Source organism: Arvicola amphibius, chromosome 1, assembly GCF_903992535.2.
Source record: "Arvicola amphibius chromosome 1, mArvAmp1.2, whole genome shotgun sequence".
NCBI lineage: Eukaryota > Metazoa > Chordata > Mammalia > Rodentia > Cricetidae > Arvicola > Arvicola amphibius.
In genome coordinates this window covers 62668826-62686455 of record NC_052047.1, presented here as the reverse complement: position 1 = coordinate 62686455, position 17630 = coordinate 62668826, and the positions used below count along the sequence as shown (strand labels likewise).

The following is a 17630-nucleotide window of genomic DNA, read 5'->3' as shown; positions in this document are numbered from 1 at the left end:
AGAATGGGGCACAGACTTGGCCCTCAGTTCAACCTATACCCTGCACCCCACATTCCAGGCCAAGCTGGCTTCCATGGTTCACAAATGCCAGGAGAGGAACCGCCTCATTGAGCAACTGCTGCAGGAGCTGCCAAGACAAGAGCCCAAGACCCACCTGCTCTTTGAGCTGGCGCAGAACATGCTTGATGATGAGGCTCTGGCTGAGTATACTGCCACCTTCCTGACCCCAGGAGCCCTAGAGGTAAGTTGCCATGCACAACACTGTCCCTGCTGGTAGGGACCATGACTGGGCCCAGCCCAGACCTCCTGCCTGCCTGTGCTGTCTTGGCTACTGACCCACCCCTCACACTCTCTGGATCCTCCTCCAGGGGGCACCTGTGTTCTAGGTACTGGGAAAAGTGCTGGGGATCCTTTGCCTCTGAAGGGCTTATGACTCAGGGGAACAGACATAAATGTGTCACATAAGCAGCGTCATGCTGTTTCACCAGAAATTCTGGTCACCCACACTTCATGAGCTCTGTACACATAACCCCCTCCACTAGAAGGCTTGGTCCACTCCATTGACAGTCCCCTATTCGGCCTTCAAGGCACAATTCCAAGTGCCTATCCCCAGCAACTGGTCTGGATACCACAATCCCTGTCACACCCTTCTGCCCTGCCCTGCAGCTGGACATGCATAGTATAGCGTACACATGGGATCCTTCCTGTGTGGTTGAGAGCATTGGCTGAGACCTCTCTGTGAGGCTAGAGCATCTCCCCAGCTCTCTGTCTCCCCATTGTCTGACGCAGAATCTGCCCAGGGAACATTTCTTGAAACACGAGATCAGGAACCAACCAGATATGTAGCTGGATGGGGATGAGACCCTGGGTGCTATGCCTAGCACCACACTCACACAAAGATAATGAACTAGCATGTGAGAGTCTCCTCTGCTGAAGGTCAACAGAAGCAGAAACGGGGGGCAAAATTTTCAGAAGTCCTTCTGATGGTTTGAGGATGGTGCTGGGTGCTAATTTCTTCTGACCCAGATAGAAAGCTCCCAGGTCTCTGCTTGGCTTAGCCTGGCGCACCCACGGTGTCAGCCATGTCTGTGTCCACACAGGAGGCCCGATTCCTGGGGTTTGAGCCAGATCTGCCTCGAAGACTAGCCAGGCAGGTGTGTGGTGGGTGCAGCTCAGGAGGTAAATGCAGAGAGATGTTTTCCAGGAATATGGTCTTGGAGTTGCTCCCGACTGCACAGGGATTGACCTCAGCCTCTCACAGCCTGCAGGTTTCTATGGTTCAAATTGCCATGCAACCTGGGAGCTGGAAACTGGAGGCCATGGGGCTGCCAAAGGTGTAGAGACTTGGTGCAGGGCCAGGTCTCAAATCCAGAACACCAGAAGCCATGTCTAGTGCTCCTCCATTGCTGTGGCTATGGAAGGGAGGAAGAGACAGAGCAGACCCTAGTTGAAGTGATTAAGACAGTCTCAGGCAGTACAGTTGGTGCCTAATAACTGTGGTGAGTGAGCCAGGGTTGAAGCAAGGATGTATTGATAACAACATGAATACAGGGGTGGGAGAGGCTGATTTCCAGTAACCAAACTCGAAGGGGCTGATGTGTAAATCAGAGCATAATCAACTATCTATGAAAAACAGAACAAGCATGTGGCCTGGCATACTCTAGGTGGGTGAACGCTCCAAAAGAGTCGGCACATTTCCCCCTGCAGTTATCAGAGAGGCAAATTCATTCATGTGTTCATATGTTGGTCAATCGCCATCTGGTGTCAGAAGGCCATGTGGGAACTGAAGAAAAATGGGGGCGAGGGATGGGATGGGGGAATGGGAGGTTGGGTGGGGCTGGGGGTGGGATTGGGGTGTGGGATGGGGTGTGGAATGGGGTGGGGATGGGGTGTGGAATGGGAGTGTGGGATGGGGTGGGGGTGGAGTACAGATGGGGCGTGGGTGTTAATGTATTCCAGCCTGGATGCTTTCATCTCTGAGGAAATTCCCTGGGTCTGAGATGTCTCCTCTTGGTTTGGGGTGTAGACCTTGAGGAGGCCACACAGCAGGCATAACTGTCCCCAATGGTCAGCCTCTCTGTCCTCTTCATTGTCTGCTGAGTGTCACAGCCCTGGCTCTGCTCCTGACTCAGCTTGGTGCTACCCTCAGCTAGAAGGGTGCCCTAGTTTGGTTTCTGTTGCTGTGATAAATGCTATGACCTAAAGCAATTTGGGGAAGATAGGGACTTATTTGGCTCAGAGACCACAGTCGATCATCAGGGAAACCAAGGCAGGAACTCAGAGCTGGAACTCAGGGCCCGATCCTGGAAGCAGGAACTGAAGTAGAGATCGTGGGGGTGAGGCACTGATTACTGGGCTTCTCTCTGGCTCATGCTCAGCTTGTTTTCTTACACAGCTCAGGACCTGCTAGGGGATGGTGCTGCCCACAGTGGGCTGGACCCTCCCACATCCACAGTGAAGACGGTTCCTCACAGGCATGGTCACAGCTCCGTCTGATGAGGGCAACTCCTCAACTGACATTCATTCCTTGTAGGCGCATGTAGGCTTATGTCAAGTTGATAAAGCCAACCAGCACAGAAGATGACTCTGAATGGAGCCTGTCCTCTGCTGTTTTCTGGCAACGGTGTCAGCTTGCTGTGCCCTTTCCTGGCCAGGAGTGTTGACAGACATTCCTGCCACCCTAAGCCATAGATCTAGGGTGCTGGTGGAAAACAAAGGAGGCCAAAATACAGCTAGCTAACAAAAGGGACAGGGGAACAATTGGCCTCACCAGGGCTCTGGACAAGGCTGATGTACAAGGCTCTAAGTCCTCTGACCTTTGTTCTCTGATCTCTACAATGGGAGAGCACAGTCTCTTCAGGACAGCTGCTGAGAAGCCAGAACGAGATAACCTGTCTCCTGTAGGCAAGAGGCTGAGATCCGAGGTCCAGGGTCGCCATCTCCACTCTACCACCCTCTGGTGTCCTCCACTCTATGAGGGAGACACTTCCGTGTTCTGCTGACTGTGTGTAGGTGATGCTTGCTGCAGACTGGTGATACATTCGTTATCCCGCAAGCATGGTGCAATTATCCCTCATTCAGAACACAAAAATGAGACTCTGAGAGGGTCTTCACCTGCCCAAAAACCTGTGTCCCTATGGAGGGTTCTAATTCAGCTCTTTCTGTGCTGAGAAACTTGTGTATGTAGTAGGGGGGGGGGGACTTGAATCTTACAGTGGGAGTCTGCACAAGCCCCAGCAATGGCCAATTTAGAGATGGGTAGGTGGGGAGTAGTTGCTGGTCACGGCTTGGGTCTGGCACCCGCCAAGGCAATTCCTCTGGTCACAGGAAGGCCAGTCTTCAATTCTCTAATAGAAGGAACAGAAACTATTGTGATGTGTTGTGAAGACAAGGACTATTCCAAGGGTGCCTTTCCCCGGGCAGATCCAGAGAGCAGGCACACAGGCAGCATGGCTGAGTGGAGTCCATGGGGTTTGCACTGGCTTCATTAGCTTCCAGAAACAGGAGGACGGTGTGGTGGTGCAGGATTCCAGCAACTCCAGAGAGACAATCCTCCTAAGAGTCCCCTAGACAAGTTCCCTAGGCTGGGGTCTGAGGAGTTGGCTATGCACTGTGTAGCCCTCTGTTCCTTCCAGCAGTACATTCTGGGCCATGACTACCCTGGTGGCCAAGTAGTGGCTAGAGAGGGACACTGAGCTTTTTAGTGGTGGTGGTGGCAGCTTTCCTGCTGGAAGCTGGCCTGGAAGCTGGTCCAGAGCACTTGGTTCTATGGACACTGGCTATTGCCTCGGGGAACACAGATGGTAGTCCTGATGGAGGCCTTTGGGCTTTGGCTGGCATCTGAGAGGGACGCCTGGTGACTGATGACTGGCTGATGGCCTTGGGCGAGGCTGTGCACAGTAGCAGGTTGGCAAGTAGGGAGATGGTGTGTCTCTGACAGAAGCCTTCTGGAAACATCCCTGGAGAATTCAAACCCTAAGGTGCCCACCAGCCCTTCCTTGGAAACAGAGAATGTGGGAGTGGGACATGGGCCATGGCCACCCAGACAGGCCATCTGTGTTTTATATCTGGTCATGCTTCTGTCCTACCCTTCAGGTTGCTCCTCCACTGTAGAAGGAAGCGGCAGGCTGTGTCCCGCCACCCGGCTAGCTTTACCCAAAATAATTACACGGAAACTGTATTCTTTTAAACACTGCCTTGGCCCATTATCTGTAGCCTCTTATTGGTTAATTCTCACATCTTCCTTTAACCCATATTTAGTAATCCGTGTAGCACCACGAGGTGTGGCTTACCAGGAGAGATCTTAACCTGCGTCCATCTCAGAGAGGAGAATCATGGCGACTCACTATGGCGACTGCCTGAAGCGTCTCCCCAACTCTATTTCCTTGTTCCCACAATTCTGTTCTGTCTACTCCACTTACCTAATTTTCTGTCTCTTAAAGGGCCAAGGCAGTTTTCTTTATTAATAATGAAAGTAACACATAGACACTCCTCCATCACTCCACAGATGGATTCACTCCGTCTTTCCACATACCCCTTCCTAAAGGAAGGCCCTAATAACCTGAGAGCTGTTGAGGCCAAGGGCAAGGGCTGGAGACTGTTTGGCACCTTCCCTTCCCAGAAAAGGGGTGTGGCCACTTTTCATCTTTGCAATGGTGGAATTGCACCTCTGTTGCCTTTTATGGCTGGGATTTGGGGAGGGGCGGAACCTGTCCTTAGTCAGCCCTTCTCTCTGACGCATGGTTGTGGGGCTGGGCCCAGTGCACCTGCACTGTTAGGGAGTGTCCCATTGTCACCTCACCTCTCCGGTGTGCTGCTTCCCCAGAACAACACGTGCTGTCCATGGGCTGTCTCCCAGTGGGACTCCTTCCTCCAGCTCAGCTGTCTTGGGTTGGTGACAGTGGGTTCCGGCTCAGCCAGCTTTTTCTGTGGCCCTTGCTGAGAGTTCAAGGTCTTGGCATTTTCCTAGCTTTGGGATAGAGATGGGGAAAGGGGCAAGGAAGAATTCCCATTCCCAAATCTACCTCATCCCCGGGCTCTTCTTGAGTGGGCCTGGCTCAGAGATCAAGAGCTCCTCTGTGTCCTTTTCTATCCTCTTCTAGCCTGGCTCATGTCTAGGCTTGGTCACCTGTGCATGAAGATGCCCTGATCACAAAGAACATGATGTTGGAGCCTCATCTCTCTAAACCATGTGTTTTGAGTCAGTAGAGTTCTTTGTCCCCCATGAGGCTCTTTGAGTATTGAATAATGTCTCGTAGAGCCTAGTATGACACCTGCTACAGATTATGTCATAGTTACTTTCTGTTGCTGTGATAGCCTCTCCCAACAAAGGCAACCAAAGGAAAGGGCTTATTTTAGTTCACAGTTCCACAAGGATAGAGTCCATCCTGAAGGAGGAAGGCATGGAAACATCATGACAGCAGCATCTGGAAGCTGACTTAGCAACATTTTCATCCACACTCAGGAAAAAGAAAAAGAACAGGAAGGGGTGAGAAGAGGGTAAGCCTGTAAAGCCCAAAGCCCGTCCCAAGTGACATACACCCTCCAACAAGGCTCCATAACCTTCCCAAACAGCCCCACCAACTAGGGATCATGTACATGAGCCCATGGTAGTCATTTCCCATTCAGACCACGATAGGCATCCAGCAGGGGCTAGAGCACCACCCAGCAACAGTGAAGTTTCAACTCCTTGGGAAAGCCAGGGCCTTGGTGGTGCTTACTACACAGCCCACAGGGACATGCATAGGCAGCTGTCTTGAATTGTAGAAGAGAGGAAAAGGCTAGCTGAGAGCAAGCATGTGTTTATTCTCTTCACTTACAACTGCGGATATCATGTCACTAGCATCCAGATTTCCTGCCTTGACTTCTCCAAACTGTTGGACTGTCCCCATTTGGGATTGTAAGCTGAAATAAGCCTTTCTTCCCCCTGTTGCTTTTTTTTTTATCAAGGCATTTGTCATAGCAATGCCAGTGAAATCAGGACAGGGGCAGTTACCCACACCTAAGCACAGCAGGACAGCAGGCATTATCATTCCTGGAGCACAAGGCTCCTGAAAGGTGGGGAGGAATGGGTTTTGACCAGAGAACAGGTAAGTGAAGTCCAGGCCTTTGATTACTAGTTTCTGCCTTGGTCAGTCCATTCTGGAATCCGTCACAGAGCCCAGTTGTCATGTAGATCCTGGTCAGGGCAAGTAGCAAAGCAGGTGGCTGAACTGTGTCAGGAGGGAAGATGGTCAAGGGACCAGGACATTTGAGTAAGGTCTTGAGGTTCACAGAGGTTTGTCAGTGAAGGAAAGAGAGGAGAGCTTTCAGATGTGATGACGGGTTGTGCTGGTGCCTGGAGCATCATGATGAAGATGGCGGGGAGAAGAGATGTCCCAGGTCCACCGCATGTAGGGCCCTGCCCCACACAGACTGCAAGATCCAGGTTCCCACCTGCCTCAAAGATCTAGGAGATTGCTTCTTCTTAGCCGCCCGGGCTGCTGAGTCTCGGAGTGTGAGTTCCTGAGGCCTCCCTGCTCCCCACATATCATTGCAGTAGTGCAGGGGTGGCCTTGGGCTCCAGGTCTCCTCATTATCTGGGAGATGAATCAATGGCCTCTAGCCCTACCCAGATGCCCCAACTCTAATTTTTTTCTTAATGCATTTTTGAAAAGACACACGTTGCTGTCTCTGCATGGTTGAATCTGAGTGAAGAAAACTGAATGGTCTCTGGTGTGTGGTACCCTTGAACAGGCCTGGCCTAGGTCGCCTGTAAGGTGACTGAGGAGGGAATGTGGGCGACATATCATCACACCTACCTCCCAGCACTGGCTGAGCTCAGCTGCACGGGGAGGTTAGCCTCACGCTGGTCCTCTGGGAACCTTTATCCTGCTGCACACAGTATACCCACTGAGCTGTCTTTTCTTCCAGACAGTCTGCCACCAGGATGTGGGCTCCAAGGGGAAGACAGCCAGAGGAGGAGGTCAGTGCATCTGCCAGAAACATTTCTGTGCATTCAGCAAAAGTCAGGGCCGGGTTAGCCGTGTACAAACTGCCCAGTGTCGAGTTTGTACCATTAAGGGGACTTCCTATTTCTCCTCTCCTGCTGCTGCTCAGTCCCGCCTTCCCACCTCATAGTGTCAGAACACACTAGAAAGAGAGAAGTGCCTCAAATTCCTCAGCTCTGTTCTTCTTTATGAACCATTACATCCATTCCCCAACCCTGGACATTCATCTCATATAAGTAATGCACATATAATGTTAGGAACATGCTCAGGGAACAGGCATGTTACCCTATGCTCTCAATGTTGTGAGCTAACCCATGTCCTCTGTGGAATATGGCACAGCCACTAAGGTGGCCGAGAATGTCGTGTCATAGGGCAGTGTGATGATAAGGCATTAATTTCAAAGATGGGAGCACACAAGGTGTTCTATACTGTCAGCTGTATCATGCACGAACATCCTCGTGCCATCAGTAGGCCAAGAGATGAGCTAAATATTAACTGTGGCTGCTCAGAGAGAGGGCCATGAGTCATTTGTTGTGGTCCTATTGTCTTTACTGTAATAGAGAAATTAAGGTGCTAGGGACCAGACAGACTCTCCTCTTCTCGGGCCTTAAGTGCCGTGTGCTAGTAGTGTGCGCTGATTTACAGAGGTGGGGTCAAGCAGGGGTCCGAGGGCTTGTGAGGCTGCCCTCACAGAAGGACTTAGCCCTCTCCAGACCTGTTTTCTCCATGGCTCATCTACTAGATTCTGCTCCTGCCAGCCCTGAGCTGTGGATGAGTTAATCAGCCTCTCTGAGCCACAGACCATTTCTGAAAGGATTATAGGATGACCATTTATCATGCCCAACACACAGCAGGATGACAATACACGAGAAGCAAAGACTCTTCTCGTCAGCTTGGGGTTGCCCACTGCACCATCACTGCTGCCTCCCTCCGCCCCAGCCTGGTCTGGTACCTGTTTCTACAGCTGGAGAACTGTACATTCTGTCTGTCCCCACTCTGCCCCTGATTTCTAGCAGTCTGCCTTATGTGAGCTCGGCCTTCTCACCTGTAGAAGAAGGAAATGCTCATGATCAATAGGGCTGTCTGTGCTAGGTTTCTGGAGGCTGCCTGGTGCCCCCTGTAGGAGGTGCATGCAAGGGGTGGGAGCTAGCAGAGGGAACACGGGGTGGGGGGCATAATCTCACCCTGGAAGGGCTGGCAGGGATTAGGAAGTCAGGCAGTGGTCTGAGGTGCCCCAAGGCCATGATGATGTCATTACTAAGTGTGGTGCTAAGAGATTTCAAAGGTACCAAGAGAGCCTCTGTCACAGGGATGGCCATTTGTAAACATCTGTGGCTAGCAAGAGCATGGAAACAGTATGATGATGTTTAATATCTGTCAGTTTTAAAGATGGATGCCTGGCCTGAGGCCTGACTGAATATTCTCTCTTTCAGCTCAGGAGTACCTGCTTAATTCTGAAACGGACAGTATCCTTCAAAGCTTGTGGGGTGTGGAGTCCTGGTCCCTTCCAGGGACTAAGTGGGCATTTCAGATGTCTTCACCCAGTTCCCCAAAGGTAAGCACACACCTTCACCTTGCTTCTGAAATGTGGTTTTGATTGAAAGTGGAATATACTCATGCTCATGTATACACACACACACACACACACACACACACACACGAGAGAGAGAGAGAGAGAGAAAAAACAGACATAGAGAAAGACAGAAAGAGACAGACAGACATGAGTACATATACATAGACACACACAAAGACAGAGACAAAGATGCACAGAGAGATACAGACAGACAGACATGAGCGCATGCACACACACACACAGACATGAGCACATGTGTGCACACATGCACACACATACACAGGCATGCATGACAGCTCCAATAAAGCCCACCAATCTCAGAGCTGAAATGTAACCCCGTGTCTACTATCTGCTTTTCAGTTCTTGTTTCTGGTGAAGCCTCATGCCGTGCCTTGTTATTTGTCTTGAGTGCTGGCCCTGGTGTGTGGAGACCTGGGCCCTCTAGTGATCCCTGCCCCTTCTTGTCTTGCTCTGATGGGCTGGCCCGGACAGTGCCTTCCTCACCCATGTCTCATTCGAAGATAACACCGCTAGAGCAGCTATGCCTGCTCTCTGACTCAAACTGACTTCTGAGCGCAAAAACCTACAGGGTCCTCCAAGTCCTCCCCACGGTTCTTGGTGTCCCACAGGCTCACCCAGGAGACTCAGGCTGACAGCGTTGATGGTGTAGCTCTGTGGCTGCTTCCCATCCATCCCTGGAGGATGGAGAGATGGGTCTAGTCTGCTGGTCAGACTGGAAGGCAGACACATGATCATATCTGGAGAGGCAAAAGAACTTCCTGCTACAGTGCTCCTGTACCTGGTCCTTCCTGTGAGTTCTGGAAGGGAACGTGGTTTCAGAGGTGAGATGCTGGTATGGATTGTCTTATGCCCAGGAGTAACTGATGGAGGTTTGTAGACAGGGCAGAGGATGAAATCACATGGACCCAAGTGATATAGAGTTAACAGCTACACAGCCACATAGAGTTACACAAGATGTCTGGGGTCATCAAACTGCTTGGCCTGTCCAATTGTTGGAGTCCTGAGGCGAGCCTATAGAGAAGATCCAGTGCAGGGATGTGGTTCCCTCTGGAGGGCCATGGGAACACTGGCCTGAGGCTGACATGCAGGCGACATGGGGCCTTTCAGTGTTCTCCTGCCACTGAGAACAAAAGCCTTTGCTTCCCCTCTGCCACCAGCCCAATGCCTGCATGCTTCGCTTGCTCAGTGGCAGGGCGTGACAATGCAACTGGTCCCCATCTCCAGTTCCTTGACTGTGACTTGGTCATGAAGGTCTCTTAGAACTGTTATAGGAGGAAGTGAGCACGCAGTAAGATGTCTGATGCCAGCACAGTAAGTGCTTGGTAAGCATTAGCTGTCATTGTCATATCTTCCTTGGATAAGAGATGTGAGCTGCCGTCCCATAATTGGGACCAGAGACCTACTTTTTTTCTCTTCTCCAGCTGTCCCTGTCTTCAGGCTCAGACTGGATTCTGGACAGTGCCCAGCAGTGTTGATCCAGAGCTTTCCCTCCACTGAGGGGCAGAGACAAAATATCCCATCCTCCCCTCCTAGCAGGCAGTCTCTTGCCACTCTACAGCTCCTGGAGGAGACTGGCTTCCCACCAAGCACTCAGGCAGAGTGTCTGCAGCAATTCCCAAGCCAATAAATCACTGGCAGCAGGCGTGAAGTTGACAGGGCCACTCGCTCTCTGGGGCCACTTCACAGCCTCCATAAATATTTGAAGCTGAGCCTTCCGAGAGCACTTTAAGAAATCAGTCTCATGCTCGGCCCTCGGTGAGTGGGGAGTGCCTTTGTCTTTGTCTTAGAGCCTTGTGGTTGTGGATGAAGCTGGAAAGATGCCGGGGCGCCTTGGTGCGCCTTGCAGACTCAGCTCGGCTTTGGTAGGTACAAAGGCAGCGACAAAAGGTCTAATGTGTGCAAACCTAGAAGGACTAGGCCACTGTGCCTCAGCCAGCTACACAGACAGCCTTCAGGATGAAGCATGACAGGCTGCCCTGGGGTCCTTGGGCCTCATGTCCCTGGCCTTGTTCCAGGCTTTTCCATTATGTGTATTTCCCCCTCTTGAATGGAAGGTCAGAGTTCCTTGCCTGTCCTACTCTGTTCCCTCCTAGAAGGGAACAAAGACAAAGACAACTCAAGATGTAGGCGGAGCCTGTGAGCTTAGTCTTAGTGTGCTTTGGTTTTCAGTTGGAGAGAGAATGAACAGAGAATTCCCATTTGCCCTTTCCTTGCCTTCCCCAATATCAGTATCTCGTGAAACCAACCACAGCATGGATCTAGGACTTAGTGGGTTTGGTTTCCAGGGGAAATGGAAGCCACTGAAATGTAAGCAAAACTCACATAGCTGTGGCCACTTGGCTGGGCTTGGGGCTTGGGAGACAGAACCATGTTCAGGTTATATCCTAGTGAGGCTTCCAGTGGGCTACACCCTCGGTCAGCAGTGTGTTATCAGAGGTCAGGACTTGGAAGAAGGATGGTAAAGGCCAGGCAGGACCTTGGCGTGCAGGAGCTGGAGACAGCCACCCCTCTGCCGAGGCCTCTGGAGAAGCCGGCAACCAGAATAGCAAGCCCAAAATAATTTATCAGTGGTCAGCAAGCCACGTGCAGGTCTTCCCCGGGAGTCTAGCCAAAGCCGGTTGGTTGGGAGGCCTGGCTTTACTTGTATGGTCAAAGAGTGGCTGTGTTGAGTGCGGTTTCTCTCCCTGGGGCCTCATTCATCTTCCTTTGACTCTGGGAGGCGAGTGTGGCAGGGAGAACTGGAGCTGTGTCTTCTTAGTCTCCTTCCAGCTCCTGGCCCTGGGCTTCTAGATAGACAATGTGTACACTGTGACCTAGCGGCATAAGCAGATGGGACACAGGGGTAGGAAGCCGTCCATGAGAATCCAGGAGTAGCCTCCTGGTGGAAGTGCACACTCTGCTGCACCCTGGAAATGTGTGTGTGTGTGTGTGTGTGTGTGTGTGTGTGTGTGTGTGATATGCTGCCAGGGAGGGGGAGGTGTCAGAGTGAGGCAGCCATAGAAGCTAAGTCCCTTCCGTATCTCTCCAAGGTGAGCTGTTTCCAGAGAGAGCATAGTGTGCTGTAACCCTGTACTGTTACATCCCGCTGTGGGACACACAGTTTGCTGTCATAGACAAGCCTTGCCCAGGGATGTATCAGGAGAGGGAGGCTGGCAGTCAACCCTAATGACAGTCAGACTCTCTTCAAAGGTGATGGTTTCTCTGGGTTTAGCTGAGCACTGTGTGGGTCCATGTATGTCCAGGGAGGCTGAGGTAAGGAAAAGTTTGTAAACAGAAAACAAAGGGAGTAAAGAGATGCCGATACAATAAGGTGCCATTATAGAGACCCATTCCTAGCCTGGTGCTGTACAAGATGGACAGGCGTGAACCTACAGTGCTGTGATGGACTCTGCCCATGGTTACACTTCCAGTAGGTCCTGAAATAGCTCTGAAATAGTTCCTATCACCTCTGGCTTTAGTTACAATTACTCATTGTTTTTATGAGGGTAGCAGCAGCGACTCCATTTTTGCTGGCAGCTTTATCGTAGTAAATGTGTGTTTGCAGCTCAATTCCAGCAATGGCTATCCGGCTTCCACCTGCTGGGCTCACAGTTAGGAGGAAAGGACCACAAGGGATGCCGAGAAGCTGTGAGGTGGCCCTTGGAGACAGATGATAAAGTGCTGGAGAGAGCGGGTGGCCTTTGCTGAGCCCTGAAGGGGGATCATCTGACAATAGAAGAGGTGGTTGGCTTCAGGACCAGGCCAGTGGGTGTCAGCTGCATCAAGCACTTGTTCAGTTCCTGTTACTTTTGGAGGCAGGAGGCCCGGTGTAAACATCATAGAAAGCAAGGATGTAGACAAACCCACAAAACCCAGCTGGAGTGTGTGTCCTGAGGGCAGAGCCTTGTGCTCATCTTAACCTGGATTAGCCAGCTGTAGCTTTCGACTGCAGCCCTTGGAGACCTGGCTTCTGCCTGGCAAAACACCTCTATGGTGACACCATCTTCCATCATCCTTGCTGACACAGCTTGGTGACATGCTTCACGCTGTGCCCTGAAGCTTTCCTAACTCAGAGGCAGCTTCTCATGCTTTCCCTGCCGACTCTGAGAAGCAAATGGCTTAGAAGCTAAGCACACCTAACTCCCACCCCTTGCTTCGGATTCAGGTTCTGACCCTCGCATATCTCCAGAGTCTCAGAGTTCTGACCTATGGGATGGGGATGTCCGGCTTCCAGCATGACTGGAAGGAGTGAGTCACTCTCTGCCACACTAAGAGGCTCAAGTATGGAAGAACTGCGGCATTCTTTCCTCTGTGTGACCCTGGCAGCATGATCTTTGTAGCCCGGGCACAGGAAACTCTAGAGTGTGGAGAGATGAGCAGGACTCAGCTGCACAGGAGGCACAGGCAGAAGAGGTTCGGGTAAAGTATGTTTGTTGCTCTGGGCTTTGTGTGGCAGTTTGCAAGTGACCTCTGAGGCAGAGCTGGTCACACTCTAAAGCGCCGTATTTGTGCCATGGTTGAAATGTAGGGTCAGTGTGCCATGGGGCATGGGCCACATCATACACACGGGAGCCACGATCTCTGGGCTCAGCACAGAGAGGACTCTCTGGAATCCAGAACCATAAGGGTCAACACCACTGCAGGCGCTCTTTCTGGCAGTAGTGAGAATGTAAGGGAATGGGGGACCTTACGAAGACAGGAATCATCTGGGGTCCAGAATGCCCTTCTTGCCCTGGGAGCAGAAGGCAGGCCATGTTCTGGGATGATGAGAGATTCAAGCTCTGAATGATAGAGGCTGCAGAGAGAGGAGGAGGAATTAGGGCAGCTGATGTAAAAGTGGACGTAAACTGGTTTCCAGGTAGGCGTGGTTGTGCATTTCAGCATTTTCTGGGTGGAGATAGAGAGATCTCTAAGTTTGAGGCCTTATAGAGGAATAGCAAGATTCTCTGTCACAGAAAGGATGGGTGTGGGGGGGAAGGAACACAGTTTAATCTCATGTTGGAAAACATTTTAGTATGGAAAATGTCAATATTTATGAAATTAGGCAGAAGAGTAAAAGGTTCCAGTGTGCTTGCTCATTATTCAGCGTCAGCAGAGATCAGCTTGAGAGCAGGCTCCTGCATCAGGACCCCACCCCGCCCCCTCTCTCCTTCCACTACACTATTTGGAAGAGGGACTAGACATACATTATTCAGTTTATGAACGTTTCAAATACTGATCATCGTGCTCCAAATAAGTGATAACTCTTTAATTTTATCAAACATCCAATTGGTTCAATTTTCTAATTATTTTACAAATTATATTAGCATTTTTATGGTTTACTTGAAACTGAGTCTAAGGTCTCATTATAGCTGATTCGCATGCCTTTTTTGTTTTGTTTTGTTTTTCAAAACAGGGTTTCTCTGTGTAATAGCCCTAGATGTCCTGAAATTAGCTCTTATAGACCTGGTTGACCTCAAACTCACAGAGATCTGCCTGCCTCAAAGGCGTGCACCACCACCGCCCAGCTGGCATGTCTTTTTTGAGGTAGATCTATATAAGACAAATATACCTCCTTACATAGGAGTGTGGTCACCTGCTGTGTGACCATCTCCTCCATCCCTCTCCAAAGCATTTCCATCTTCCCAAACTGAAGCTCTGTTCCTATGTAACATGAACCATCCACCTGCCTTGGTAATCACCAGTCTACTTTGTGTCTTAAAGAAAGTGACAGTGTCTAGGCCCCTCATATTTGTGGACCCGATGGGATTTGTCCCCTTGTGCCTAGCTTTGTTAGACTTAGTACATGAGGTGTGTGTGTGTGTGTGTGTGTGTGTGTGGTGTGTGTGTGTGTGTGTGTGTGCAATAGAGTGCACACACTAATTTCCTTCCTTTTAAAGGCTGGATATGCTTTACCTGGATAGACTTACAATTTGATCAGCCATCTGTCTGACCATCAAACCATTCATCTGTCCATCTACCTATCAATCTTTCTACCTAGCCACCCTACCGTTCCTTCATTTACCCATCTATCTACCCCACCTATTTATCCACCTACCCATCCATCCACCCACCCATCCATCCATACATCCATCCACACATCCATCTACACATCATCTATCTGCCCACAAATGGCCTTTTATATCTTTTGATGCATAAGTTTTCCCTTCTCTCTTCTTAATTTCTGCTATCATCTATGGAAGAAACTAGGTCACTGTCCTTGTTTTGCACAGTGGGTCTCACTGGTATGTCTCGGTGGTATGGTTGTGATCCTACCCTTCTCCATCTACCTAGTCTTTGCCTCTAGTCCAGATTCATATTTCTGAGGACTAAGCATGACTTCAGCTACTGAGCCGTGCCCCATTCTCCGGATATCCCTCTCTCTGAGAGCACAGTGGCCACATGTACCAACTCCTTATGTGTCTCCCTAAGATTAGAAGCTGTTGATACCGACCATAAAGAGTCCCCACAGATTAAAGTACATCTTTGAGAATGATCGTGGCAATGGGGACATTTGCGCCATTGTCAATGGTGCAGATTCAAGAAGCAGAGGCCATGGATAAGGCATCCTGGCTGTCTCACAGCACCCACCTACTTCCCCAGCACTGAGAAAAGGGGCATCTAAAGTTCAGTTCAGAGACTTGGCAGGCTTAGGACAGGCATCTGGGCAGACGTCCTTGTAGACGTGTTCCTTACACAAGGCTACAGATCCACTGGGGTCTTTGTGAAAGTTCCTGCTTGCAGGCCTTCATGGTCCCTTCTTCCAGCACCTCCTGGAGTCATTGGTTGTGGTTGCTGTTAAGGTTCAGCAGGGTTTACTCCGTTTTGAATCTGAGGACTCTCAGAATGTGAGGAGAGAGCTGATCTTGGATATGAAATTTAAGTGTGCTAACAAGTACTGAGAGGCTTATTTATGTTGGATGGAAAGTGGATTCTAGAAACTTTTCTCCTCTCTCCAGGCTCCTCATTGTGTTTCCTATTAGATAAACCAAACTGGAAGACAGATACTAAGGAAGCTCTGGTCATACTATCCTTAGGGCCAACCATTGCGATCATCCTCTCATGTGGTCTCTTGGGCCCAGAGAACAGATGGATCTACGTCCAATGTGCAGGTAAATACAGATAGCAGATATGTCTAGCTCATAGTTAATGAGTGTCTGGCACAGGCTCAGTATTTGTTAGATGCTCATGGTAAATTCAAATCTCCTCCGCATGACGGAGGGCAGTCCTCAATGAACCACTGCCTCCCTCTCCAAAGTGAAGGTGTTGTGTCTGATTTAGCCTCCAGGCCCCTCATGGGTCAATGTGTTCCCCGACTTCTTTGCCCACTGAATATGCTCCACGTGAGTCACTGAATCTTCAGATGCTCCATGCTCACATTCATGAAGCCCTTTCATGAGCACAAATGGAATTTTCTCTCTTCTTGTTTGAGAGATGGCACTTGGACCCAGCTCATCGAATGCAGCAGAAGACATGGGTAGTGAAGTGAATCTGGTGAGATTTAGCCTCAGCTGGAGCCTGGGTACCAGTAACCACTTGGTCCCTGGGGGAACGTGTATCAACCCACGTCATGAGTAGGCCTGAAGGATGATGGATGGGGAGGTCATGGCCTTGCAGGGCTGTGTAATTAGACTGATGCTGCCAAGGGATACCCGCTAACACACACACACACACACACACACACACACACACACACACACACACACACTGGCTTTCCTTCACAGCGGGGGATGGGAGTTCCTGGAAGCCCTGGGGCCTCCTGCTTAATGGGAGGGCTGTGCAGAGAACCACGCCCTCCCCAAGCAGGGTCAAGAATTGGAGTCATGGGTTTCCATTAAAATTCACTTTAGAAACCTAATGGCAAGCTTGGAAGTGTAGCTCATTTGATGGAGTGATTACCAAACCTGCAGGGGGTTCTGGGTTTGATCTTCCGTCCCCCACAGAATAAACCACGCATGGGTACCACATGTCTGTCACCCCAGCACTTGGGAAGTAGAGGCAGGAAGATCAGAAGGTCAGGGTCACCTTGGCAACATACTGATATTGTGGCTCTAGGACGGACTATATGAAATAGGCTGGGGGATTTGAGGATGGACCAGCTGCGGTGGTGCTGGTCTTGGGAGGGACGGAGCAGAGTAATGACAGTGCTTTAAGCTGACTAGGCGGTTTCCAAACATTGCCTGGGGACCATGGCCTCCCACGCGGTGCCTCCCCACTCCTGGCACCACCGGTAGAGATGAGCATACTTTGAACAGCGTGCTTTCTATTCGCCAAGTCAAATATGTTTATTTGGGCGAATTGGGGAAATGCAAACAAATAAAGCAGCAAGCAAAACCACCAGGAACTCCGGTGCGGAGAGATGGGGAACTGGCTCCCAGGCAGCTGCACTTTTGCAGTCGTTGAGTTCCCACAGTGATAACGAACTAATGAACGATGTCTCCAGCACTGTGTGCTTCACCGGCGTGTGTCACACTTGGGAGGTGCAGGAAGGCATGTGGTAAAGATGTTGCATTCTGGAGCCGGTCAAACCTCTTCATACACGTCATTAGATGCTCTTCATCCTGCTGGGCCTCCGTTTCCCCATCAGATCCTGTCACGGACATCAGCAAGTGTGTTCCCGTACAAAGGCTCAGAACTGGGTATGACACTCTGATGAACTGTCACCCACAAGATCAGGTGCTGAACATTTGGTCCCCAGCTGGTGGCACTATTTTGGGAGGTGGCAGAACTGTAGGAGGTGGGGCCTGGTGGGAAGAAATAGGTCACTAGGGGATGTGCCTCCTAAAAGTATTGTTCCCAGCTCTCTTCCTGTTTCTTTCTTTGCTTCCCGGGCCAGCAAGGGGATGTTCCCTGCTGTGATGTTTAGTTTCGCCTCAGGCCCACAGCAGTGGAGCCAGATGGCTATGAACTGAGACCCCTGAAACTGTGAGCAGGGACAACCCTTCCTCCTTCAAGCCTTTTCTCTCGGGGATTGGTCATGGCCATGGGCCTTAGGGTTTCTATTGCTGTGAAGAGACATCATGACCAAGGCGACTCTAATAAAGGAAAACATTTCATTGAAGGAGCTGCTTACAGTTTCAGAGGCTCAG

General features: G+C 50.6%; 1 protein-coding gene across 1 annotated transcript in view; it reads left to right on the top strand.

The window, feature by feature from the left end:
- C1H4orf50 (chromosome 1 C4orf50 homolog) overlaps window positions 1–17194 on the top strand; it is a 49533-nt gene extending 32339 nt beyond the window's left edge. Inside the window, exons 9-18 of the mRNA XM_042054991.1 lie at window positions 59–245; window positions 6917–6964; window positions 8423–8544; window positions 9233–9452; window positions 10117–10224; window positions 10753–11041; window positions 12128–12210; window positions 15286–15389; window positions 15708–15884; window positions 16985–17194. Of these exons, the coding sequence (XP_041910925.1) occupies window positions 59–245; window positions 6917–6964; window positions 8423–8544; window positions 9233–9452; window positions 10117–10224; window positions 10753–11041; window positions 12128–12210; window positions 15286–15389; window positions 15708–15884; window positions 16985–17194 (1548 nt within the window). The remainder of the gene's footprint in view (window positions 1–58; window positions 246–6916; window positions 6965–8422; window positions 8545–9232; window positions 9453–10116; window positions 10225–10752; window positions 11042–12127; window positions 12211–15285; window positions 15390–15707; window positions 15885–16984) is intronic.
- Window positions 17195–17630: the final 436 nt, after the last annotated feature.